Source organism: Tarenaya hassleriana, unplaced genomic scaffold, assembly GCF_000463585.1.
Source record: "Tarenaya hassleriana unplaced genomic scaffold, ASM46358v1 Cleome3, whole genome shotgun sequence".
NCBI lineage: Eukaryota > Viridiplantae > Streptophyta > Magnoliopsida > Brassicales > Cleomaceae > Tarenaya > Tarenaya hassleriana.
The window spans coordinates 2611473-2638134 of NW_010966177.1; the positions used below are offsets into that span (position 1 = coordinate 2611473).

At 37.4% G+C, this 26662-nt stretch overlaps 5 protein-coding genes and 2 long non-coding RNA genes across 12 annotated transcripts; 2 read left to right on the top strand and 5 right to left on the bottom strand.

Annotated features, from left to right (window-relative positions):
- Positions 1 to 15: 15 nt before the first annotated feature.
- Positions 16 to 3155, bottom strand: LOC104818929 (protein FAR1-RELATED SEQUENCE 4-like). Of its 6 annotated transcripts, none has more exons than XM_019203193.1 (4): positions 3069 to 3155; positions 2677 to 2723; positions 2367 to 2511; positions 16 to 2042 (listed from the first exon to the last, which is right to left on the bottom strand). In XM_019203193.1, the coding sequence occupies exons 2-4, from the start codon at positions 2711 to 2713 to the stop codon at positions 131 to 133; spliced, it is 2094 nt and encodes a 697-aa protein (XP_019058738.1). In that variant the 5' UTR covers positions 2714 to 2723; positions 3069 to 3155; the 3' UTR covers positions 16 to 130. The 6 variants fall into 6 exon arrangements, with proteins under 6 accessions (XP_019058738.1, XP_010547036.1, XP_010547034.1 ...); XM_010548734.1 differs by having other exon boundaries at positions 3040 to 3130; XM_010548732.1 differs by having other exon boundaries at positions 2367 to 2723.
- LOC104818928 (protein TRIGALACTOSYLDIACYLGLYCEROL 4, chloroplastic) lies at positions 3068 to 6365 on the bottom strand. Its single transcript, XM_010548731.2, has 6 exons — positions 5406 to 6365; positions 5068 to 5326; positions 4495 to 4849; positions 3853 to 4190; positions 3530 to 3761; positions 3068 to 3411 (listed from the first exon to the last, which is right to left on the bottom strand). Exons 1-5 carry the CDS (start codon positions 5693 to 5695, stop codon positions 3561 to 3563), a joined length of 1443 nt encoding a protein of 480 aa, XP_010547033.1. The 5' UTR covers positions 5696 to 6365; the 3' UTR covers positions 3068 to 3411; positions 3530 to 3560.
- Positions 6366 to 6805: 440 nt separating this feature from the next.
- Positions 6806 to 10929, bottom strand: LOC104818932 (5'-nucleotidase domain-containing protein 4). The gene is made up of 17 exons (XM_010548738.1): positions 10509 to 10929; positions 10100 to 10197; positions 9789 to 9908; positions 9590 to 9679; positions 9376 to 9491; positions 9160 to 9259; positions 8907 to 8978; positions 8782 to 8829; positions 8627 to 8704; positions 8426 to 8545; positions 8207 to 8312; positions 7936 to 8099; positions 7686 to 7820; positions 7420 to 7550; positions 7272 to 7334; positions 7109 to 7187; positions 6806 to 7017 (listed from the first exon to the last, which is right to left on the bottom strand). The coding sequence occupies exons 1-17, from the start codon at positions 10771 to 10773 to the stop codon at positions 6964 to 6966; spliced, it is 1839 nt and encodes a 612-aa protein (XP_010547040.1). The 5' UTR covers positions 10774 to 10929; the 3' UTR covers positions 6806 to 6963.
- A 617-nt stretch (positions 10930 to 11546) lies between these two features.
- On the bottom strand, positions 11547 to 13412 carry LOC104818933 (1,4-dihydroxy-2-naphthoyl-CoA thioesterase 2). The gene is made up of 2 exons (XM_010548739.2): positions 12999 to 13412; positions 11547 to 11841 (listed from the first exon to the last, which is right to left on the bottom strand). Exons 1-2 carry the CDS (start codon positions 13311 to 13313, stop codon positions 11683 to 11685), a joined length of 474 nt encoding a protein of 157 aa, XP_010547041.1. The 5' UTR covers positions 13314 to 13412; the 3' UTR covers positions 11547 to 11682.
- Positions 13413 to 14208: 796 nt separating this feature from the next.
- Positions 14209 to 14898, bottom strand: LOC104820113. The gene has a single exon (XM_010550486.2). It carries the CDS (start codon positions 14859 to 14861, stop codon positions 14385 to 14387), a length of 477 nt encoding a protein of 158 aa, XP_010548788.2. The 5' UTR covers positions 14862 to 14898; the 3' UTR covers positions 14209 to 14384.
- A 925-nt stretch (positions 14899 to 15823) lies between these two features.
- Positions 15824 to 16356, top strand: LOC104818934. The gene is made up of 2 exons (XR_772732.2): positions 15824 to 15972; positions 16083 to 16356. It is a non-coding gene; the product is annotated as an uncharacterized LOC104818934 (long non-coding RNA).
- An 8082-nt stretch (positions 16357 to 24438) lies between these two features.
- Positions 24439 to 24965, top strand: LOC104818937. Its single transcript, XR_772734.2, has 2 exons — positions 24439 to 24569; positions 24684 to 24965. It is a non-coding gene; the product is annotated as an uncharacterized LOC104818937 (long non-coding RNA).
- The last annotated feature ends 1697 nt before the right edge of the window (positions 24966 to 26662 follow it).

Below are 26662 nucleotides of genomic sequence, written 5' to 3' on the forward strand. Positions count from 1 at the left end.
ATTTGGACGCAAGTGTGAAAAAATAAAAGTCATTAAACCCCCAACCAAATCAACATATCTTAAAATCTATAATTATCCATCAGACAACAAACAAAACTAATCTAGAAAGTAGGATAGGATGTGTCCTGTCCTAAACAAAGGAATCAGCTTTGCAAGTCTTCTTGTTGTGACCTAAGCCCTTACACTTACTACACTGAAGCTGACGCTTGATCATATCCAACGGCTCCACCTGCCTCGTCCTCGGCCTTCCCGGCGTCCTCCTCGTCGGTGGCGGCGTCCCCGAAACCCCCCCTTCCGCCGGTTCATCCGTCATCCTGTCTATGTTTGGAACAGGCTGGATCGATTCGGCGTACGTTAACCGGTAACTCTCTACCGTGAAGTATCTGGAGCAATACTCGTAAGGGCTTTTCCCGATGAACCCGATCACTGCAATGGCGTGGCTGCAGGGCAATCCCGAGAGTCTCCACGCCTTGCAGTCGCAGTCACACTGATCTATATCCACTATGTTGATCATGGATTCCCCTCCGTGGACCTCGAACAAGGTCCCGTGAGGCGGAAACACCTCGAGCGACCGAGCGAGTTCCATCTCCTTCTGCAGTTTCTCCTCGTTGGACGGTGTGAGGGCTGTGACCCATTCCCGGGATTGCACCTGACGGGTGTAGATCGATTCCATCATCTTCGCTCGAAGTTCATCGATCATCTGGGTTATCGGCAACTCGTGTGCTTCGGATACCCAACTGTAGAAATCTAGCCCGAAGGTTGAGTTCATCTGGTTATACCTATCTCCCTGGAACAAGGCATTGGCCCAGTGGTGCGGTTCGCTCTCCGCAACCCATGTGAATGCATCTGGCGATATGCTCTTTATATTCTCCAGAGAGCGGGAATAGCCCTCGGGTCTCGGGGCATAAGCAGCCGCATAAAAATCGTTGATCATAAACCGTCTTGCTTCGTGAGAGAACTGCCTCTTCAAATCCATGTTTAGTTTCTCGGCGAGGTGGCGTAGACAGTAGGCATGGTGTCCATTCTCAAAGACCCGAGACAATGCGACCTTCAGACCATTCTGGAAATCCGCAACAAATGTGATCCCACGGGATTCAGACAGCGCCAACTTAAGTTCTTCAAGGAACCAACACCAGTTCTCCTCGGTCTCGGAATCCACAACGGCAAAAGCTATCGGAAATATGCCATCTTCGGCATCGGGAGCCGTGGCAACAAGGAAAACTCCTTGGTATTTGGAGTTTAAGACAGCGCTGTCGAGGAAAAGGAGAGGGCGGCAACCTTGTCTGAACCCGGATACCGAAGCATAGAAAGAAATGAAAAGACGGTGGAAGCTAGAATCTTCTTTTGTCATGAAACTGGCAATACTCCCGGGATTCGTCTCCTTGATCTTGTTGCAGAAAAAGGGTAGCTGACTATATGCCTCCTTATACGAGCCTTGGAGCTGTTCTCTGGCAATTTCTTTCGCTCGCCATGCTTGCGAGTAATTCAATTGAATTCCGTACTCTCTTCTTATGTCCTCAGCAATATCCTTTGGCTTGTAATCCGGAAAGGCTTTCAACTTCTCCTTTATGATGCTTCCGACCCAACCCCTCGTTGCCCGATAACCCGCTTTAACAATTGCTCTCTCGCATGTATGCCTCGGGTTCATTTTCTTGATGCATATCAATTGGGTGGTTGACAATCTCGATGCAGTAATCCGCCATGGACAACCTTGAGCTTTGCATTTCACGGAAACACGATGGCTATCGTTTTTCTTGTATTTGTAGGTAAACCCGTGAGCGATTGAATACTTGTGAAGCGCATCCCGGAATTCGGTAAAGCTGCTGAACCTCTGATCGACGCCCGTGATGGCGTTTTCCCACTGCTGTGCTGCTTTGTGATGTTTCTCGTCGGTCAGAATGAAATTGCACGGCAAAGGGCTTTCGTCTGGCATTGGCATTGCCATTTCGATTTGGAAATCATTTGTCATGTCTTCTCCTACAACATCATCGCCTGCAACTACTACAGGTACCACAGCTTCCGAGGCAGTTGTCCTACTTGACCTGGAAAACCATATCCACACATCAATTCATTAGAAGCTGGAAAAAAAATCATTGCAACTTCTATTCATTCAATAATAAATCATAAATGGCACGAAATTCTTTTCGAATTCTCAAGATTCATTTTCTTGATGCAATGATGCATATTATTCACACAAGTCAAAATTCTATCATTTACAACACAGCAGCAACTCTATAGTCTTCTTTAAGAAAAACCAACTCTAAAAACAAGAAAACAATCAAGGTAAGAGGCAATGCAGAAGAATTTACTGGCAGGCCAAACTTGAAGAACATGCTTTGCAATCAGAAACAAGAACATATATCTACCTACTGGCTGGCATGTTGGATACATTCCTAGCGGTGGCTTCCTCAGGAATGACGAAGATCTCGACGCTCCCAGCATCGGCGGAGAAACTGACCATGCGTTTGAAATCCTTGTCCTTGGATATGGTGATTAGGGTTTTCTTGTTTCCTGGAAGAAAGTACTTGAGTGTCATAATCTCCCAACTAAACCCGAAATTTTCAGCCAACTCCGACTTAAAGTCATTCATCGAAGTGTTCTGATCGATATCTATTGCGTAAGCATCGCCTCCCGAATAGGATAACGATCCATCTTTATTCGTCACAAACTCTCCACCTGACTGGCATATTGCTATGACTTTCTTCGTGGCCATGACCCAATCCCTAAAAGAAAATTCCGAAAGAAACCCAGTATTACAAAGAGAAAAATCTCCAAATGGGCAGATTCAAATTGTCGAAAAGTTCAAAACTTTCAAATTGGATTTCAATCTTCAGCCTACGGATGCGTACAGCAAGCCCGGAGCATCTCAACTTACAGCACCCTAATATCCAAAGATTCCATGATCGAAAAACAGACGAAAAACCGAAACAAAATAAGGAACCCACTGAATTCTGGATTGCGCAAGAACAACGAGGAAGATAAGAATAAACCCTAATAAATGAACAAAATCGGAAAAAAAAACATCGCAGTTTAACCAACCTATAAGATAAAATCGGACATTATCGAACCTTTGATTACGCCAGTGTGAGATAGAGAGATCAAGAAAAGTGGGGTCTTGTTTCTGGCAAATTTCCAAATTTCGAGCCTTTTTCTTCTGAAAGACCGAGAGCGTCCAGCGACAGAGAGAGACGCTGGGTTACGCGTTCGCTTCTTTCGAAAATGCGGGGTAACGCTTAAAACGCAGCGTTTTATCGTATCTTGGAACTCAGGATACAGTGCTTCGCGTCTAGTTTCATCCTGTGTATCTCCGCGTATTGTAGCCGTCGTATATGATAGTTAAAAGATGTCAGTGGACATCAAACATGCATAGGCTTCCCTTCTATTGAACCACCTTCTGTTTCACATCAATGGCTACTCGCAAGACACATAAAAAAGGTAATTTCAGTGAAAAGTATTACACTTTTTTTGTCTATTTACTTGTCCGAAAGCTACCTTCAAAGGATGAATTTGTTGATATATTAGAACGAACCTATCAGATCACATTATATAACCTCCTGAAGCTATATCTCGTAGAAACGAAGCTCAACCATGAATTCTTTCTGTTTCGGTGAATACCAAGCAACGGCCTTTCCAGAACCGAGCACTTGAAGAGCATATTCCACGGCAAATATCGAATTATCCACGTGCAAGATGGGATTAGCTCCGTTCTTAAGATCGATCTGAATTCCCGACTCAACTCTCGCGCTAAACGGTCCGATAATCTGCAACAAAGTTCATGCCAAAAGTTATCGACTTTTTTCGTGGCTGATCACTTGAAAGTTGATGCTGAAATCAGAACAGTCACTTGATTACCTGTTGTTGCAGAGAAACCGAAACTTCAGGGCAGATTCTCTGGAATGCTTCTAGTTTCGGCTGCTGAGAATTGAAAAGATCTTGCGCAATACTAAAGGCACCGGAAGCAAACCTAAGACCTTTAGGGAAGTCCAGTCTAGCATGAAACCGGGTGAGATCCAAGAACGATTTCTGGAAGTTCCCATACTGAGCTGTCAGCGATGCCCGCCCAAATCCATCAGCTAAGAACCCGGATTTTAGCGACGGAAAATGAATAGATAATCCTTCAATACCATCAGAATCCCCTTGAAGTTTCGATCTAATTGAATTTTCACCAAATGCAGCAGTCATTACACCACCTGTGGTACTTATGAAAGTTAGCAGTAACATCAAGAAGCTTAATTTGCACTATTAATCAAACATAGGACTCGCAACTGGTGGCATCTAAAAGGAATTTTCTTATATGATCATTAAACAAAAACAAATTAGTAAATTAGTAATTCAGCAGTAATAAGGAAACCAAAAGATCCCTTACGATACCTAATTATAGAGCTGCTGAATCGGAGGGTGAGATTCACACCCAAAGGTTGTAGGGGTGGATTCTCGATCTTGATAATAGTTATAAGAATGATTTCTTAAAAGAGCTAAAGAAATTCATCATACCAATGATCCCGGATATTGATACACGAGGATCGCAGAGGAAAATGTCAAAGGGCTTGCTGGATCCGAGCTTCTGAGCATTACTCCGCCAAATATCCATGTTTGTCCTATAAGAAACAGCAGTTTTAAGAGACAAACCAGGAAGGAGAGTGGTCGGGACTTCTTCTGTAACATCTCCATTGAGCTTCTTAGGATGCCCGCTGTTGTGATGCAAACAGAAACGGTAACTCGGACCAGACACAGCAGGAAGGGAAGCTAAATCAACAGCCATGGAGAATGGGACGTCCCAATAGTCACCATGTTTATCAACAAAAAGTCCAGGCCAAACTGCCTCTGCGCTCAATGTGTGAAGCGGAAACTGAAACACCATAAAGACAGGAGAAATGTTTCAGAAGAATCACAGTATAGCGTGATAGGATTCTGCATTTTCAGAATGAATGAGACTATCAAACTACTTTTGCCCACTGACCCAATTCCTGAATCCAGATCAAATATTAATCCCAGAAAACCAAAATTCCAACCACATTGGGCAAAATCAATAGGGGCAACAAATCAAAAGGGTGAACAAAGAATTGCCTTGTGATTGAAGACAGCCTTGGCCCTCGGGTTCTGCTCAAGATCACAGTTGTAAGTATCATAGCTAAGAAGCAAAGTATCATCTGGTGTTAACAAAAACTCGGAGCAGAAACCCAGTGCGTACAACGATTTGTCCTGGATATGCTTAACAAAGGTGTTTAAACGAGAAGCTGCGGACGACCCTCGATGAAAACCACCATTCTTCTTCATCTCTGACACAAATCTTTGAACATCGAACTGACCCAGAAGAGACACGAACCTAGATTGTCGGAAAAATGGGCATCGATGAAAAACCGAGAGAAAGTATCATAAAGAAAGGACGGATTCAGCTCACGTACCAGTTATTAGAGAAGGGGAAAGTTAGGACCCGTTGGAGAGACAGCCCGCCTCCGCCTCCGACGCCGTCTCTGGAGGATGGACGGAGAGGCGAGAAGCTGGGAATGAGAGGTGTGGCCATGAAGCGGTGGAAGAACTCAATCTGCTTGGGGCGAGTGAGGCGAGTGCCTCTGGAGAGACCCAGAGGAAGTGGGTCGCCGGGAGTTGGTCGGGCGGTGGCTTCGAGTGTCACCGGCGTCGACATGTCGAGCTCCCAGACATCGCCCTCCGACAGCCATTTCAGCCTGTTCATCGCCGTCGCCGCTCGTTTTCACCCTGACCGATATATGAACTACAACGCCGTCGGTTTTGTTGGTGTGGAATGTATTAATTCACAAAGAACGCGTGCCGTTCTACTTTTTCATAAGAGGACTGCACGCCGGTTTGTCCTGTGGCAAACAGCATTACGTACAACTGGAGCTCGGGTTATGCGACCCGTGATTCGGAAGAACCACGTGACGTTTCTCGTTTCCATGAGAGGACTCCACACCGTTTTGCTCTGACCCAAACCCCTAAAGGAAATTCTAAAAGAAACCCAACATTACAGAGAGAAAAACCACCAATTGCCAATTGGGCACAGATTCAAATTCTCGAAAAGTTCAAAACTTTCGAATTGGATTTCAATCTTCAGCCAACGGATGCCATAGCAAGCCCAGATCATCTCAACTTACGGCACCCTAATATTCAAAAATTGATCACATGATCGAGAAATAGACGAAAAAACGAAATAAAATAAGGAACCCACTGAATTCTGGATTGTGCAAGAACAAGAGGGTAAGAAAAAAAAAACCCTAATAAACTAACAAAATCGGATAAAAAGCGTCGCAGTTTAACCTGAAAGATGAAATCGGACATTAGCGAACCTTGTTTTGGTTACGCCACCAGTGTGAAATAGAGAGATCAAGAAATGGGGTCTTGTTTCGGACAAGTTTCCCACTTTTGAGCACCTAACACCAATACCAATAATATACGACCAAAATATTATGGGCCACGATATATAGCTCCAACAATAATATTGGTCATAACCTATAAGCCCAACATATTAATGCCCCATAATCTATAGGCCTAATTTATAATGTGGATCATAACATATAGGCCTAATCCAACATATTATGGGCCATAACCCATAGGCCCAACGTCGTCATTTTTAGTCGGCCCACAAACCGCAAACAACCTCTCTTCCGCTAGTCTTCGAGTTATCCAATTCATATTATGGGCCGAACATATTATGGGCCAGATCATATAGCTCCGACGTATTATGGGCCATAATCCATGGGCCCTGCTGCAATTCGGAAGAAGCGTGTGCCGTTTCTAGTTTCCATTAGAGGACTCCACGCCGTTTTCTACCGAGCAACACATTGGAGAGACCTCAACATGCCATGGCTTATCTCATTCAACGGGATATTCATACAAAATGAAACTCTTCCGAGTATGGGAATACATAACTGTTCTGGCATATCCACACTTACCATCAGCCACCATTACAAACACCACACTGCTCCGACTCCGGGGGCAAAAAAACTAGTTCTCCATGGCTGAATCGTGAAGCGGGGAATCAGAATCATGAGCCAGTGACTGCAGAGGAAAAGAAAAGGAGAATGATCGAGTAAAAATGCCCATTTCGGGTTTCGAAGATTTGATTTAACGGCATTTGCGGTTTTCTTACCTGTTCCTGCGACCGGAAATACATAAAGGGTGTGTAGTTGAGGAAGTTGGAGACTCTTGAGGTGTATATATCGGCATACCTGAAAACAATTTCCAACCCCAAATTCCGTGAATCTATATGTGGGGAGTTCGAAGTATGCTAAAGTGTGCGGAAAGGTGCATACTTTTCGATCTGTCTCATCAAATGGCTTTTATCCCAAAAACCCGCACGCGAGAGGAAGCCCCACCTGGTCAGAAAAGCCATGAGCTTGTGGAGTTTAAAGATTCATCTAAGGTGGTGCGATATTGTTCAAATGTATTCGTTGTTATTACCTTTTGTTGAAGAGCTCACCGTCTGATTCCAACATCGGACCGATTTTTTCGTCCAGTCTTTGCATTACAATGAGAAGCTTCTGCATCGTCTCCGTTAGTTCTTTGTCATCCAACTTGGTAGCAGCCCGGGTCTGAAAAGGCAACAAGATAAAGCGTTACCACCATTACAAGCAAGCAATGTCCGCCACGATTCTCTCTTTTCTGCATATTATGACTTATCGCATCATTATATTATGTCGGGTGTATATATAGAGAGAACATTATACCTGAGCAGGACGACCTTGGCTGCGTCTTTGATGAGCAAGCCGGAGCTGATTAAAGAGATCTCCGACAACCTCTTTTTTATTTATAAGCTCTATTAGACGAGCTCGATGTCCATGACTACCAATTAGAGCCTTATACTGCACAAGAATGTCATTAAGACAAAGGCCACTCCCGCTTATCAATAATCTGTTTAGGCAAGTTTATCGTAAAAAAGAAAAACGAAAGGGAAAGCAGGGACCGATGATTCAAAACCTCGTGTTCCAATTCACGGCAAATCAGTGCAGTTCGCCACCTGAGATGGACTTTGGATACACTGACATCAGTGTAGATGTGGTCACCGACATACAAAATCTCGTCTCCATGGACGTTGAGTGAGCTCTCCACCATCTGAGCACTTCCTCCCGAGTAAACGCCTCCTGTATTAGACGAAGGGTGATAGAGCAGTAAAAAGGGGTAAGCTTTGGGGGCTGGGGAAAAAAACCCGAGATTCTCGTGGTGGAAAAAAACAATGAGAATTCTTCACCTGTTTCCGCCTTGAAGCATGGACGCATTAATCCCTCACCCGTCATCACTTCGTACAAAGGGTGTGACATCTGAAAGAACTCCGGCTTCCTAGCAGAAACTATAACCTATGCATATGTAACCGAGCTTGTCAATATCAAGCAAGAACAGGAACACACTATCGAAAGAAGAGGAAATTAACGAGAAAAATACGAAACGTTATCTGTAGCCCACTACTCACCATGTCAAAAAGATCCCGCCAGCCCATGTCATTGGGAAGGTATCTATTAAACGAATGCTTCATCATTTTGTCTGTGTACTGGTAATCCGAGTTTGTAATAAGCAATAGCCTTTTACCAGCCTGTGCAGAGACACAACCACATTACTTACAGAAACCGTAATAAAAAAGACATTTTACTCGGAGATCAACTGATATATATACCTCCTTTTGATCCAAAAGAGCTAAAGGTAGTTCTGGGTCTGGTTCCACAAATAATTCAGGACTGGACATTATCTCGTGCTGCACAACAATTAATAATCACTATATGGGCTTCAGCCAAAAAATATTTAGCGAGATGAACTGAGAAATTATCAAACCTTAAGCTGTCCTTCAACATGTGCTCTGAAGAGTGCTTTTCCAACAGCCTGCAAAACTTAAGACAGGAGCTAAGAAAAATGCATGAACTTCGATAAAATGAAGTTAAGGTGCTAGAAATACAAACCTTGTAGAGCCCTTTATAGTCAAGAGGACCGAGATCCGCTGAAATGGCTCCTTCATCGAATCTATCAACCATCTGAAATATGCGAAATCCATGGGATAACAAGAACATCAACTGGGGATGCCGTCGTGAATAATATCCGAGGAATAACATCATGGCAGACAAAAGAATGTCCAAAGAAAAGAACTGTGGTATCATGTTAAAGGAACACCACATTCAGCAGAAGCCATTCATGTCATGGTAATAATATAAGTACCTGCATGTAAGCCACACCCTCTGAGACTGAGAAAAACGTGTTGAGAAACTCCCAACGGCTTTGGTTGCGCAAGTCAACTAGTTCTCTCCCGTATATCTCACTTTCAAGCATTACAATGTCACAGCTAGAAAATTAGTCATCCCTCAAATAAAGAACATAAATAGAACTATATAACAGGTCACCCTCTGACCAGAGGTGTTGTATCATCGACTATACCTGACAGCTCTATTCGATAACATATTTGTCCCGTGCATGGCCCTCTTGACGTAGCCAAATCTATCGGCCTTGACCAAATTACCCTTCTCTTTGTCGATCACGAGACCCCTGATAACCTAATGTGAAAAAGAAATAATTTTGAGATTAAGTAAAAGAAAAAACAGGTAGTAGCCTAAGTAGAATCCTTCAACTTTCACAAGAATAAACACATCACCAAGTCAGGGTCGAAAGCCAGCCCATCAACTCGGAACCCCATATTCCTTAAATTATCCATGCAGTAGTCGTAAGCCCTCCCTTCCCAAGCCTGAAGTAAGGCGATTAGTTCATGTCAGCTACAAAAATTATGGAGGTACTTTCAAGGAGTAAAACATATGATCTTCCTGATTATGCATAATAGCAAAATGTGAACTCACCATGACATTGTAATGCATCAAGGTGTAATCCATGTCATATCCAATCGCACTAATGGACCGGAGATTCAATGTACGACTACAGAATATACCACGAGGCGAGTGTCTTGCCGAAAAAGGACCCTGCAGTATGGTAAACAGCCATGTAAAACCAGTGAAGGCTTTCAACAGAAGGAGAAACATCCCCATTAAGATCTAGTACACATGAACAAGTAACCACGCATCTCGGCAGCTAAATACAAGGGAAATCAACTTCATTAAGGGACAAAACACAAAAGATGTATAACAAAGAAGATGAGGATCAGATTACGGACTGGGATACCCAGGTCTCTAATCAGATTTTCAGCCGCTTGAGCTTCTGTCCTAGCAACCTCCTCGATTGGACCCTTCAAAGTAGCTTGCCCATCAATTCCTGCATGAATATACGCTAAGTTACAATTTCGAACAAAGGACTGTATCAAACCACCCATAAAAAAAGTAAGCTTTTCGTCATAATCAGCAAAAAGGATAGGGGAAAAACATAATCTGAATAGATAATACAAGCAATAGGGCCCCGTAAAGATTCGGCCTTTGCTCATAACACAACATCCCCTGAATATTCGAGCAACACCCAAAATCGATTTCCTATACAACTGCAAGAAAGTTCCCATTGTTCGTGCAATTCCTCATTCAAACCTCGGAATCAACAGCGAAAACTAGTTGAAGGAAATCGGAGATGCGTACCAAAAGACTGAAGAGAATCTAGACTGAGGTTCAAATCACCCTTGGTACTCTGACCCAGATAATCGACGTACTTCGACGACGTAGTGACAGAGAACACCTCGTCTCCCACGGTCACTCCGCCGCCGCGTCCGCCGTCGGCTCCGGCGGCGCTGCAATTGACCATCCTCGTACTGTAACTCCTCCTGTCGGGTATCTTCGCAATGAAAACAGCGGGAGTAGATGAAGCGAAGCTCATCTTCGTCGACATGCTTCCCCAGAGAAGCATTTCGTCCAGCAACGGGTCGACGCTTATGATTCTCTTCCACTTGGCTTTTGATATTATTGAAATGTACTGATAATCTGATCCCAGTGCTTCTTCAGTTCTCGAGTGCCCAACAAAAAACGACAGACCCTCGAAGTGGAAGTCCCGAAAACGGCATGGTGTTTAACCCCTTAACTACATGACAGGTTACAGGAACACGCGTGGATACAAGCGATCAAAGCAATCCATTATCCAATAGCGAGTTTCACATATGATTATGGATAAGCTATTTAATTGAATTTTATAATCTTCAAATATTACATACCATAATATTATACAAAAAGTCTATCTACGATGGTTTAAAATGAATAAAGACGTTTTACTTCCATAAAAAAAATAATCTAATAACGACCATAAGTTGAACCAAGATGACAATTAGGTTCTTTTATATAAATCCGAATCAAATCCCAACGGATAAAAGCCCGTTGGATATTTAAAAAAAAAAAATTAAGTTAATAGAATGTGAAATAAATATAAGAACGGTTAAAAAATATCGAGGCTTATGAATATGAGCACCGTGAAATTTTATTTTGAGGGCAAAAGAGTGTAAATACTGTATAAATTATTAGGATTGAAATATCCTCTACTATAAACAAAAAGCCCTAGCAAAACCATCAACAGCTTAAATACTATCAAATAAAAAATAATCTTTTTTTTTTGGTAAATGTAAAATAATCTAAATTTCAACTCACTCACACCATGTAAATTCTAGTAGCGATTTTAATTATGATGAGAAATTAAATTGAAAGATATTCACTTTATTATTACATTATTTTAGAAAAGGAAATTCGCATAATTATTCGCCGCGAAATGGAAAAGTTTTGACATTATGTTATTTAATACCGTGAATATTATAATTTGAAGATAAAGATTTTATAATTTGGAGACAAACTTCCTCAAATTGTCGGGAGCGTCTTTGACATGGTCCGGTATAGACAGTCCGCAGAAGAGTGTAACACGTGATGTCGATACCATCCTCTTCTTCTCCGGTTCGCCGGTTTTCCCGGTTTTCCATAACCGAACCTCCCACACCTATTCATAATATTTCCAATTATCCTAACGTTAAGAAAAAAAATATAATAGTTCAAATAATAATTGAGGACCAAAGTTTATCAAATTCTTTTGCTCTATATTTTATAAACATAACCACATAGAATTCTAACGTGATTAAAAGGCCATTTTCTAATATGAAGATAACAGATTTATTAAATGTTATGAAAGAATACTAATAAGTGGAGATTGAATCCAATTGAATAAGATACTGTCATCTCGAATCAAATTAACCTCAAGCCTCGAAATCGAATTGTATCTAAATACAATTCTACAAAAACCAAATTGACCTCAAACCAAATAAATATTGAATAGAAATAATAAAAAATAAAGAAAATGAACTTTTTTTAGAAAATTTATAATTTTTGAACTTCTAACGAAAAAAAAATTTATACTGAACCAAATAAAAGAACAGCTGAATATATATTTTTAAAAAAAGAATATAGATAGAACTCGAGTAGAGTCAACTCAGCAGCGCGTGAGCATAGAAATCTAAGCATATGTCCAAAAGAGTCAACGTCGAGAGTTGACGGGGAAGAACAAAGACAAAGTGGGCTAAGAAAATAACAGGTTTTGGGAAAATTCGAGCAAATAATATTCTACAAAATACAATTCAAAAGGTCATAATTTCGATGGTGAAAGAACAGAGGTTGCGCCAAGCAAATTAATAAAAAAAAACTATTATTCAAGCTTGAAAGGTTTAAAATTTTTGTTTCAATATCCAAATTCTATATATATTTTGTATCTTAATTATCAAATGTTGTATAATTATGCCCTGATTTAATTAAATTAAATTAACAAAAAGAATGATATGGATGCGGTGTTTTAGCTAATTGTGATGTTAAAACGCAGAATCTTAAACATTTGGAAATTTCAAATACGTTTTTTTTGTCGTATTGGTCGTTTTTGAATGTGTAAAGTTTGGGTATTAAATAAATAACACGTACAACATGAGGGTAGATTTGAAATTTGTCTTGCAGTTCAAAACCTCAATAGAGGATCAAAATTCGCAGGGACAAAATCCATCCCATAATTTTTCATTCACATCGAATTATGAAAACGAAATCGAATATGAGGCATACCTAACATATGATAGCGTATACACACACACACGTACAATATATTACATATCGACGGACCTGGATAGTTTTGCCGGTGGAGACGGGAAAAGCCTCGGCGAGGATGGAATCGCCGAGATCGGCGGGGTGGAGATGGTGGATCGAGAGGTGGATTCCGGCGACGCGCTTGTAGCCGGAGGCGATCGCAGCGCCGGTGCTGGCGAGTGCCTCGGCGATGAGAGCCGACACCCCGCCGTGCAACACCTTGAACGGCTGACAGCACTTCGCGGTCACGGCGAGGCGTCCGGTGACCCTCACGGCGGACGCCTCCTCGAACTCGAACCCTAGCTCCCTCAGCGGCGGGTCTATCACGTTATCCGGCGATCTCGCATCCATTTTTGGATATCGATGGGTTTTGAGACTTTTCTTTTTACCCGATCGATTCGGGGATTCTGGATTGGAGTCGGTGTGTGAGAAAATGATAATTTTCAGGCTTAATGATACATGCGTGAACGTAATTTCTATTATCATTAATACCTAAATGGGCTGGGCCGTGACGTCATAAATGGGCTCATTAATTCTTTTCTCTATAAAATTGGAACCGCTTCATCCTGTTACCATATTCGGAATATATGTTATAAAACATGAAATTTTTGGAAAACCCCTAAAAAAAACCCTCGAATTTATAAAAAAAAATATACAAATAAACTTTAATTTATAAAATTATCATTCAAACTCTAAATTTGTAACATGTAATTGAATAAAACTTCGAAGTTATAAATTATTACCGTTATAACCCGTTACCGATTTGACTACAATTTCAGGCGATCGGAAATTCACATTTTGCCACATCAGCATTTTTTCGGTCAAAATTTAATCCAATTTGAGAATAAATAAATCTAGTTTTGAAATAAAAAATCATTTAAAATTAGTTCTATGGACTGACATCAGCTTTCCGGACCAACGTGGATTTTCGATCGCCTGAAATTGTGGTCAAATCGGTCAACGGGTCATTAGAGTAACAATTTATAAGTTCGAGATTTTATTAAGTTACATGTTGCAAGTTTGGGGTTTAAATGATAGATTTGCAAGTTGAATATTTAATTGTATATTTTTTTGCAAGAAGTTTTTTTAGGGATTATTCCCAAAAATTTATTCATTGATTCTTACGTTTTTTTTTTGTTTTACAACCGAAGAAACCCAACCACAGTCTCTATATAATAGTCTGTAAACCACATGAAACATATAAATCATCCAAAGGATGATAAATTTATTGGTAGGTGGAACCAAACCTATGATCTATTGGAGAATTATGAGTTCTTTAACCACTTTACCAGATTCCAGAGGGGACAATGGTATTATATATATATATATATATATATATATAGCTTGTAATACACGGTAACAAAATGCCATAATTAACACCATTTATTACGCCGGAAACAAAATTCAATCCCGACGACACTTTCAAAGATCCGCGGCCGGACTAATATCGTCCGACCCACCATCCGTCCACAGATATACTAAATGAGAAACCTCGGTCTTCGAATTATAGGCGTGGATCCCGTCTTCTTGGGCGATCCAAGTGCACGTGTTGTAACCGCAGAAGTCGGTCACAAACTCCTCTTTCGCCCTGAACACGTCGAAGACAGCTCTGTGAACTCTTCCTCCGTGGCTGAACGATAAGCTGCAGAAGAAGAGGGTCGAGTTAAGGAAATCCACGCGGAAACCCCATTGGGTTTCGCCGTTTGTCGGGAGGGATTTGATGCCGAGGTCGTTGTCTTTCGATTTGCAGTGGGCCACGAGAGGAGATTTGTTCGACGGCAGCAAGTTCACTATCTTGACATGGAACTTTGTGAAAGGGCTCAACTCGGCTATTGCAGAATTCACTAGGGTTAGGGTTAGAAGAAGGGTGATGGACATATTACTAGAACTACGCTTCATTTTATTTCTTCTAGAACGTTTGTGAATAATATTTTTTTGTGTTTTTTGGTTTTATTCTTTTATGTTGATGGTTATGGGGCTATATATTAAGCCTTTGGTCGCGGGTGTTGTATGATGAGTTTAAGGTAAGTTACTTACGTGTGTAATGACTAAATTTGCCGGATCAAGAGGGTATTAATTAATGCTCTTATCATATTAGGAATATATATTTAAGAAGATTTAATTTTAGAAAATATATAATTTTTTTTTTTTGGGAAATTCATGAAATTGTGTAGAAAAACAAACTTTTGAATGAATTGAGAGAGAGCTTGATTGCGACTGACGGTATGAGTATGACATGCCGTGTTAATTCATTGCAAATAGAATAATTTTTGCACATTTAGAAGTTTAACCATATTATATGAATGACACGGGACCCAATCGATTCCACGAAGAAATAAAAACTTATATGAATACATGATTTATTAACAGATCTTATTATAAACATTGTCAGCCCAAAACTAATCCAAATCTGCGTCTTATTACAATTTGCTTCACCAAAATCATTTAAATCAAATCAAATCTATATTAATTCACATAAAATTTTGTGACTTTCGAGACAACAGAAACTGTTATAACGCTAGCATTTTCCTCTTTTCTCATTTAACTGATGTATACCTCCCTCCTAAAAATGTTATATTTTGAATCGATATTTTATGAATATATATATATGCATGTGTGTGTGCATGCACGTGTGTCTGTGTGTGTAGTCAAAGAGAAAAGGAAGAAAGTTAAGGTAGTAAAGGAATCTTGAGAGGGCTAATGAAAATGCTGCCATAATGAGAGGATCCAGCACGAATTAAATTTTTATTTGGCGAATCTTATTCTTTTGGACTGCCCTTTAAGAGGGCATATACGGGTTCACACTAGCCATGATTGTACGTATTTTTCTCGTGTATATATATAGGGTCCTCTCATAACCGTAGGTCCACCAAATCAAATACATAACCATATACCAAGAATCACTGCGATATATATCTTCAGAGGAACACAATGGCCAGCAAGAGGTTTTCGTCTGCTTCCGCCACTTCTTCCCTGTTGTTTGCTTTCGTTCTTCTGCTGTTGCTTTCGGGTAACTGCTCTGATTTCTTTATTCAATTTCAATGTTAATCATTCCATTAACAAATCGATGGATATTAACATTATATATATATATATACACGTATATGTATGTATAAACAGGAGAAGCATCGTGCCAAAGTACGTGCAATAACGCAGAATGCAGCAAGTCATGCAAAGCCAAGGGGAAAAAGGGGGGAGTGTGCGTGGCGTTTTTGGGCCCGAAGCGTGTTTTTGGTTGCGTTTGCAATCCCCCAAATTCTTCTCAACCCGAGAGCGACGCTCCATCTATTTGAATGATGTCATGATATATATATGTGGCCTCATATGTATTTCGGAATAGAATACAATTTCGTATCAATATCAATAAAATAAATATATTATCGTTTCGATGAAATTGAGCTATATATAATTATATATATAGACCAATATTTTATGGTACTCAAACTTTAGAGGAAGGGATTTCACATGCTTTGTGCTATGATGATGATGAGGAGGAGATTAATTACCTTTAGCATTTGCTACGCAAATCCGTAGCTAATTCTGAAAAATAAATAAATTAAATTAAAAATAATTAAAATTAGCATTTGTTACGGAAATTTCCGTCGCAAATAATGTTTGTTATTGCGACGGCAACGTCTCCGTCGCATTCCGTCGCATTCCGTCGCAAGTTCCGTAGCTATACGAGGATTTTCTTGTAGTGTATTTGACCTAACTATATCTTTCGGGGATCGGGAAAATCCGGGTGAATACCCCTCCCCATGTTTGGAATTGAACCGAAGCATACTTTGTATGTTCTTCTACTATTAAACCACCCAAATTTGGGGTATATGTAATTTAAATTCATCATGATATGATATGATATTGTTATGTTACATATGAAAATGGTGATGAACAGGGGAAGGAGAAAGTGCAAGTGCAAGTGCAAGTGCAAGGGAAGTGTTCTTGCAAGGACCCGAAGGGTGTTTTGATTATTGCAAGAACTATTACCAAGGATGTAACAGGTTCTGTCTTGACCAGAATTACAGACAAGGAGTTTGTGAGAAAGGCGCTCCTGGAAACTACCCTCTATGTTGTTGCAAACTCTAAACCTATAAAATTATACCTTTCCTACTATATATATGAAACTATGTATACATATACGTGTATGTATACACATGCGTATGCCAATAATTATTATTTTTGGATAACCGAATATTTTTAATTAAACCAATTTCAGACTAATTCTATTTCCGAAATTCTAGTGATGTAAGATTATTATTGTATTTCACAAATAAAATTCGAATTCGGATCCCATTTACGGATCCAAAAAACGAAATTACATATATTTAGGGGAAATCCGATTTTATTATCAAATTACAAAAATATCTTCCGGAAACTTACTTATGGATGCATGCCCAGATGTTTTGGATATATGAGACCCACAAATTTAACTCCGAATCTGATTTTCGATACCCCAAATTTTTTGAGCCCGGTCCATATAATTTCATTTCATCGTTAAGCTAAATCAATATAGCGTTACACTCCGAATTTGATTTATAGCGTTACGGATTTTGTCTTTTCGCACGTGAAAAGTGGGGTAATGAATAAAAAGAAAAGAGGAATAAGTAGGATGGCCATTCGATTCTGGAATAATTCGATTTGATTCTTTTCAGTTTTACAAAATAGATACCAATCACTTATTATATTATATTCGGTTCGGTTTGGTTTTGATTTTGGTTCAGTTCTGGTTTTTATTAAAAAAATTATATTTTCTTAAAACAATTTTGATTTTTTAAGTTTTTTTAAAATTCGGTTCGGTTTGTCTCCGTTTCGAGAAATTCAGTTGTCTAAAAATAGTTGGAATCGAAAAAATTACAGCATTTTTTGGTTTTCCAACGCACACTTCCCTTTTCAGTTTTCAGGCAATATAATTGATATGGTGTGAAATAGGAGACAAAATCCAAATATTTGAACATTTACCAAAAACGGATGATTTCTTAGCATATAAATATCATAATTGATGGGGTTTTTCATTATAATGACTCATGGTGATAATCATATCACTATATATACACATACATAACAACAACAAGATCACAAAATTATACAAACACACACACCATATAGTTAGTGGTATGGTATCTCACAAGATTCAATGGCTAACATGAAATTCTCTTCTCTTTCAACGGCCTTACTCATAATGATTTCTTTTGCCTTCGTACAACTGATTTCGGGTAATTCATTTTGTTTTCTTTTTCTTGCCTTCTTTCTTCTATTAATTATTTCAAAATAAATATCTATATCATTGATGGTATCCAATATCATGTTTCATATGATCTATTTCATAAAGAGTAAATGAAAAGAGAGAAATGGCTATAATGTCATTGGAAAAGGGTTGTATTCACTCATATTTGTGTTACCGTTTGAGTGTTTTTTGGTCATGTGATGGTTTGAAGATGAGAAGGATGATGACGACGATGATGATATATCGTAATCATCGACAATATTCCGTTAAAGAATTTCATATTACGGAACTCTAACTATCCATAATTCTTAATGTTGTGCGATGTTCATAGAAAGATAGATAAAACATTAGATCGGAAATGGGTTTGAATCAAAGTGAGACGAGGCTTGTGTGTGTGTATATATACATATATACATCTACATATATATATATATGTAGTGGTCGTTCTCGAAAACTAATTGATGGAAATCAATTAGGGCAAGGAGCAGTGGCGGATCCAGAAATTTTTTTCAACGGGGGCAACAAATATAAATATGATATAAAATATAAAAAACTAATAAAAATATATTATCAGAAAAATATTTTTCATTATATAGCTAAATTCTCCGATCTTTCATTTTTTTAAATCTATTCCTAACAACTTCATTTATAATTATCTCAAACATATTTTTTTCGATAAAACAAATTAGAAAATCACTCAAAGGCTGATCACCAATCCGATTACGCAAAGTTATTTTAACATGACTAAAAACTGTCATATAAATGAGCAATTTTGAATTTATTCCGTTAAATAGATCATTAAATTTTGGACACTGTAAATTTTTTTGAGAAATTTCTCAATAGATTTCTCTGTTAAATCAATTATGAGATTTGTATAAAAACAAATTTATTAATATGATAGATATTTAGAAATAAATGAATAAAAGATAAAAAAAATATTTAAAATAAAATCCAGAATACTTATATATTTTTGTTGGTTTTAGTTTTTTGGATTTAATTATTATTGGATTTTTATTTTTTTATTTGATAAAAAATTAAACAGAATTAATTTGGAGTTGGTAAAGAATATAAAAAAATGAAGGAGAATGTAAAATTGGTAGAAAAAAAAATTGAAAAAAAAAAGATTTAGGGTTAAAAAAATGAGGGGGCACCATTTCATTTTTAATGGGGGCATTGTTATAATTTAATTAAAACTATAAGTAATATTTCTTTTTTTTAAAATGTGAATGGGGGCATGTGCCCCCACTTATGTGCAAGTAGATCCGCCCATGGCAAGGAGAAAGAAGGGAGCTTCTGTTGCCGGGATGCCCGGGGAAATGCTCGGTAATAAAAGACTGTGACGGGACGTGCAAAAAGGCCGGATTTTTTAACGGAGGGGGCTGCAGAGACGACGGTACATGTTGCTGCAAAGCAGACGTCGACAGGGCGGGATCGCAGCAAGGCCACCGGGAAAGGCCGGGATGCTTGGGGCAATGCTCGGCGATCAAAGACTGTCTCGGGACTTGCCAAAAGGTAGGATTTTCTACAGGGGGCTGCAGAGACGACGATCGCTGCTGCTGCAAGTGAGGAGTTCACGAAGATAATAATAATTCCAGCTGTGCCCCTATTTCGTGATTTCATGTTCCGTCATCGTCCTCCATTGTATTCTCTGAAATAAAACACAACATATATGTTTCTTGAAAGAAAAAAAAATGTCTTCGACCGTACGTGGTGTGGGTGGAATGTTATAGTTATGGATCAAGGTTATATATGTCACAATGATGAGTAAATGAACCGTATAATCTCCTAATTTTGTATGTTCTCTTAAGAATATATGGCACAAATGATTTAAATAGGAATTACAAGGATTGAAATAAAGGACAACCAGAAAATATTCTATATTAATGTAGAAATAAACATTATAGTTAGCAAAATAAGACTTTTTTTTATTTAATTTAATATCCCTCATTTTCTAGATTAATTTAGAAAAAAATATAAATGTTAAGAAAGCCAACCTTAAACACTAACAAACTATATATCCTCTTCAATCGCCCCCCTCTAATAAAAAAAACATAGTTAAAATACATATCATTGGTAGACTTACGTAAGAATAGGATCAAAGGGTCTCAATCATTTTTAAACTCGAGTTAATAATATAATTTTATTTATAAAAATTATAAATTTATCAATAAAACTTTTTTAAAATAAAAAATTAGGATTTCTTCAAAAGTTGTTATATTAAAAGTATTAATTATCATAAACACAGAATCGCATTAAAGAAAATATAATTATCATAAACTAACATAAATATATTAAATATACACTGAAAATTTATTGTGATTATTTTTTTATGAAAAGATAATATTTGAGTCAAATGCATATAAATGGTTACATAAAAAAAAACAGAATAGCAATTTATAAAATAGAAAATTTTGATTAGTAAAATATATTCTTATGACAACATAAGGTGTCACTGCATTTTTAATTAGTATCTATTATTTGTAAAGAAACAGTGATTCATATATCCTAATTTATAATAAATCAATTTTTATCTTTTAATATTAATTATATTGTTTTAGTTAAAAAATATTTAAAATTTTAAAAATTTATTCGTTTTAGTAATTTAATTTGAGCAAAAAATTTAAATGTTATTTAAATGAATTGGGTAAAAAACTGTTTTTTAGAAGAAAAAAACCTTAAAAATTTTTAAACTTGTAATTTGGAATAATTCCATTCTTGAACTTGCAAATATGTCTATTAATTCTCGAACTATTAATTTCCAAATTTGTAAAATTGAATATATTAATCCTTGAACTTGTTAAATAGTTCAATAATCGTTCATAACATTAATTGGTAAAAATAAATGAATTGACTGATCTGAAATGGTGTGTGACATGACAAGGTAATTCAGAAAATTATTGGCACGTATGCAATTTTTGGTTCTTCGAGAAACGGCTTTAATCGAACGTATGCAATTCCCGGTGCCAGTAAGATTGTCAAACCCAACAAATTTTCTTTTCACTTTCCCACCATCCACACGAAACCAAAAAAATTATAGAGAAAAAATTGAGTTATCTCGGAGAAGAGGCTATGAGATGGATCGGACAAGGTGAGACGACAGGTAAGGGGATGCACCGGCCTCGGCGGAGGAGGAGGAGGCACGCCTCTTTCCTTCTTCGTCTTCCTCCTCGTCGTAAATCGGTGGGGCCACCGCCGCAGTTGTACCGCCAGACTCTTCCCGACCACAATCGCTCTCTTGAACCTATATCCCTCCCGGAGAGCCGACGCCGTCAATGATGATAGCGGTGACGAAAATCTACGCCATGATTAAAGCTGGTTTCTTGAAGAACTGAAAATTGCATACGTGACAGTAATTTTCTGAGTTGGTTCGCCACGTCATGCGCTACGTCGGATCAATCAACTTGTTTTTTTGACCAATTAACGTTATGGATGATTATAGAACTGTTTAACAAATTTAGAAATTAATAGGTACCTCTATAAATTAATATTACTCCAAATTACACATCCAAAAATTTTTAGGTTTTTTTTTCTTTTTTTTAAATCTTCTCCGAGTTTTGTATTCGCTTAGTTTTTCGTCTTACAACTATGGGCCATTATTTCAAGCCCAAAACAAGTTGTTACTTTTAACCCATTAGGGTTACCACCCAAAGCCCACCGCATCTTATTTTTGTTATAGATAAAACAAAATATATATTAAAAATAAAAAAAAAATGAATATCAATTTTCTTTGTAATCAAATTTCTTTAAGGTGCCTAATAAAATATCGATTCTGATTAGTCCAGTTTAATTTGGTACATGAACTATATAAATAGATATACTTTACATTTGATTTGAATAACCTAAATATTTATACCTAATTATTGTAAGATGGTATGAGAAGGATTTTTTTTATGGGGACCGAATTAAAGTCTTCAACTCACTGTTTTCAACAAAAATCAGAAATTTTTGTATCGTCGAATCTAAATCTGTAACAAGTATAAATTATCTTCTTTGTACCAGAAACTTCCAAACCTAGAAGGGAACTGAAACTCATAACAAAAAATGAAGAACAAAGACAAGAGAGGACTTAGAAAAAAAAATGAGAGAGAATCTTTGTCTATGCCTTGTTGACTTCTCTGTTCTGTCTATCTTCTTGTTGTTTGTAACCGATGTTTATCTCTCTTGCATGCAATAACTATGTTTATACAGATGGTCGATGATAGTAAATGCCGTGTCAGATATGCAATCGAATAAAACAAAAGGTGTGTGTTAACACAAATATATACACACATTCAGATATTATATATACGAATATATATATATATATATATATGATACGTATATTCAATGTTTGGTGTTACGTAAGACAATAGAAGGAGCTCGTATATAGTAGCGTAATATAGCAAACCCACTCGTCACTGTCGAAGGGGGGGGGGGACATGGATCAGATCAGAAGAAATTATCGCACGTGCTTGTGAGCATTTTCATGGCGATTTCAATCATTCTCTCGCCGATGAATCCAGGCAAGTCGAGGTCTATATATCAACTTATGAGTCACACCGCTTCCATTATATTCATCATTATAAGAAAACCATGATATATAATGTGACTCACCGGTGGATCGAATTTCGTGGGGTTCTAGGACAAGCAGTAGAGGCGGTGCCGGGGGGCAAATGCATCGGACCGTGCAACGTGGTGGCGGAGGGCGCATTCAGATATTATATATACGAATATATATATATATATATATATGATACGTATATTCAATGTTTGGTGTTACGTAAGACAATAGAAGGAGCTCGTATATAGTAGCGTAATATAGCAAACCCACTCGTCACTGTCGAAGGGGGGGGGGGACATGGATCAGAAGAAATTATCGCACGTGCTTGTGAGCATTTTCATGGCGATTTCAATCATTCTCTCGCCGATGAATCCAGGCAAGTCGAGGTCTATATATCAACTTATGAGTCACACCGCTTCCATTATATTCATCATTATAAGAAAACCATGATATATAATGTGACTCACCGGTGGATCGAATTTCGTGGGGTTCTAGGACAAGCAGTAGAGGCGGTGCCGTGGGCCAAATGCATCGGACCGTGCAAAGTGGTGGCGGAGTGCGGACGAGCTTGCCATGATCTCGGGTTTCTGGCCGGCACGTGCGTCAAGTTGACATCCCCTAATGAGTGCTGTTGCTTCTCATATCCTCCCGAGTTCAATTCGTCATCGCCTCGTCCGTGATCTTGATGAAAAACATGTCTTTCTATATAGTTAAGTAAAAATAGTACGCGATGAAATAATTATGTGGCAAATCTATAAACTTTGTATGCTTTTTTACGTATGATCAGGTAAAAGATCCGCACGATTTCACGGATTATTCCTTTTTTTTTAAATTAAATATTTTTTTTATATTTTTTTTATATAATTGTTATAAAAAAAGATATCAAATTTTTGTTTAACATAGAAAAAAAAATGATAATTGGTTATCATTGGTGCTCACCCGGAATCCCTGATATATGGAGTGAACTCCTCGTTGCTCAGTTATATATTTTCTTTGAAAAACAAACTTGGAAAAAAAAAAAGTATAACTGATTAATTTTTCTTTGAAATTAATTACTTATAACAATATCAGTTATACAAAAATGTATATCCATATGATATATATATATATATATATAAAATTTAAATGTAAAAAAAATACATGTAGTGCCACCAAAAAAAATAATTTTAAAAAATAAATAAACATATAAATACCAGCGAAAATAAGGGAGCGGGCATTGCTAAAAAAAGAAGAAGAAGAAGCTAAGAGCGTCAGCTATTTATGGATTTTTTTTTCTAATATAAATAGATGAAAAAATCGAATTCAAGACTCTTCCAACTGCAAAGATTTTATAAATCATTTGTAAAAATTGAAATCTACAATCAAAAGTGTTTTATTCGACATACACTTGATTACGGCTTGATCCGGTATAAATTATTATTTCGTATAGCCTTTTTATTTGATTTAATAAAAAAGTTTCACAAAAACCCACCCATTGACGGTGAATCCAATGAGAAATATACACTTTTTTTTTTCACTTCACAAGATTCTATTTTAATTGCAAAATTAATAGCAGTAAAATGCAAATTAATGATTAATTACAACATACCCAATGCATGCTTGTATCGTGTCACAGCTATGTGCATGCTTATCTACTTCAAAAAAAAAAAAAATGGGTGACCCACCAAATTTTATGTGACTATAAAACGTCATATACTATAATTCAAAACTAAACCACCCGTAGAAAGACATATCATTAGTAATAATAATAACAAGTCCCATTATCAAGAAAGAAATAAAAAAAACATGGAACATAAGGGATTCTCCATGGCGATTTCGATCATTTTCCTACTCCTAATCTCAGGTCAGTCGGTCTATATATACATATATGTATGTATACACAGTTACTACATATACGTATGAATTAAAATCACTACGGTATCATCTGTGTTTGAGGTTATAAATTCGATTCATGTAGGGGGAGGGGTAGAAGGGGAGCCTCAGCCGCCAATGAAATGCCTTGGGCCGTGCGCAATCATACCGAATTGCGACCACATGTGCAAGGGAGAAGGGTATTACATCGGCCAGTGTATGGGATGGAAGATCGCCGACCAGTGCTGTTGCATCGTGCTCCATCCCCCTACCCTCCATCCTTCTCCATCGAATTAATTAATCGAAATTTGTGTTTAAAAAAAAATTCAGTTCATGAATAAGACTGATACTATGAGATGAAGTGAAGTTATGATTTTCTGTTTCGATATATATTAAGCGCATATATATATATATGGAGATAATATAAAACATATATTATATATATATATAGTTATTTTTATAGTTTGCGATATGTTCGTGACAATGCATAGTGGTAAATTATAGTGGTAAATTTTTGTGTTGGAAACTTTTGGTTTTGAATAGTATTGGTTTTTATTTTGGGTTTTTGGCTTTAATTTTTAGTTTTTGGTTTTTAGTTTTTGGTTTTTGGTTTTTGGTTTTTGGCTTTTGGATTCTGAAAGTTTATAAATCTAAAAAAAAGTGGTTTTTAGTTTTTAGTTCAAATTTTTCCATAAAGTGGTTTTTCTGGTTTTTAGGAAAACCAAATTTAAAAAACTTGATTGACAATTTTTTGAGTTTTTAAATCCAAAAACTCCCAAAATCATTTGTCATTCAACACCTTAAATTTTTCCAAAGGTAAATGCAGAATTTGATTAAAATGATTCACGATATCATACATAAAATTAAATATATTTTTAAAATGCCATCGTTAAAAAAAGGAAAAGAATTTGGTGGACTGCACAAATTAATTGATTTTTTAGACTATTTTTTATGTTTTCAAATGATTATCATTTTAGATTTTCTAAAAAGGTTTTTAATTTTTTTTTTCAATATTGTTCTTAATAAAAAAACTATCAAATTCCAATAAAATATTGTTTTCTATATATGACCTTTTTTTTCATTTTTTTTGAAATTTACAAATTAAAACGCCAGTTAATTTGAAAGGGAGGCATACCTAAAATATCCATATCATAAGTAATAATTATCATCAGATCCAATGCATGCTTATATTCTATATAAAACTTTGTGCATAGTGCATGCATATTACACACACAAAAAAAGGAAAAAAAAATTGATGGTAATAATAATAGTACTCCAATAATTTGTTTTAGGTTATTTCACATTTTTTTAAGAAAAAAGATAAAAAGTCATATATACATTTATTTAATGATAAAAATAATATTATCATTAATAATTTATTGGAACACTACAAAAAAAATGGTCATTTCCAACGGGCAAATCCGTTGGAAATGACCATTTTTCCGTTGGAAATTAACGTTTCCAACGGATAAATCCGTTGGAATTTCGTCGTTAGAAAACGGTGTCCGTTGGAAAACCGTTGGAATTTTCAACGGAATTTCAACGAATTTTTCCGTTGGAATTTTCCAACGGATTTCCAACCGCAATCCGTTGGAATTTTCCAACGGATATCCAACGGATTTATCGGTTGGAATTTTCCAACCGAATTTCCAACCGATATCCGTTGGAATTTTCCAACGGAATTTCCAACCGCAATCCGTTGGAACATTCCAACAAAAAATTCAAAATATATTCTCGATCCCGACCCCGGCCCCGACATCTATCCCGATACCAATCCCGATCCCGGATCCCGACCTCCGGCTCCGATCCCCCGGCCCAACTCCGACCCCGACATCTATCCCGATCCCGATCCCCCAGCTCACTTCCCAGTAGGTCACCCATCCTTCCACTGCTCCAGCTCAATCCTCCTTAACCCTGGAGTTCCAATTGACAATCATCCAACTGCTCCAAGTTAAACTTCTGATATTACATAACATTAATATATATACATATATAAATGTTTATACATATAAATATTTATATACATACATATATACATACATATACATATATATAAATATTTATATATATACATACATATATATA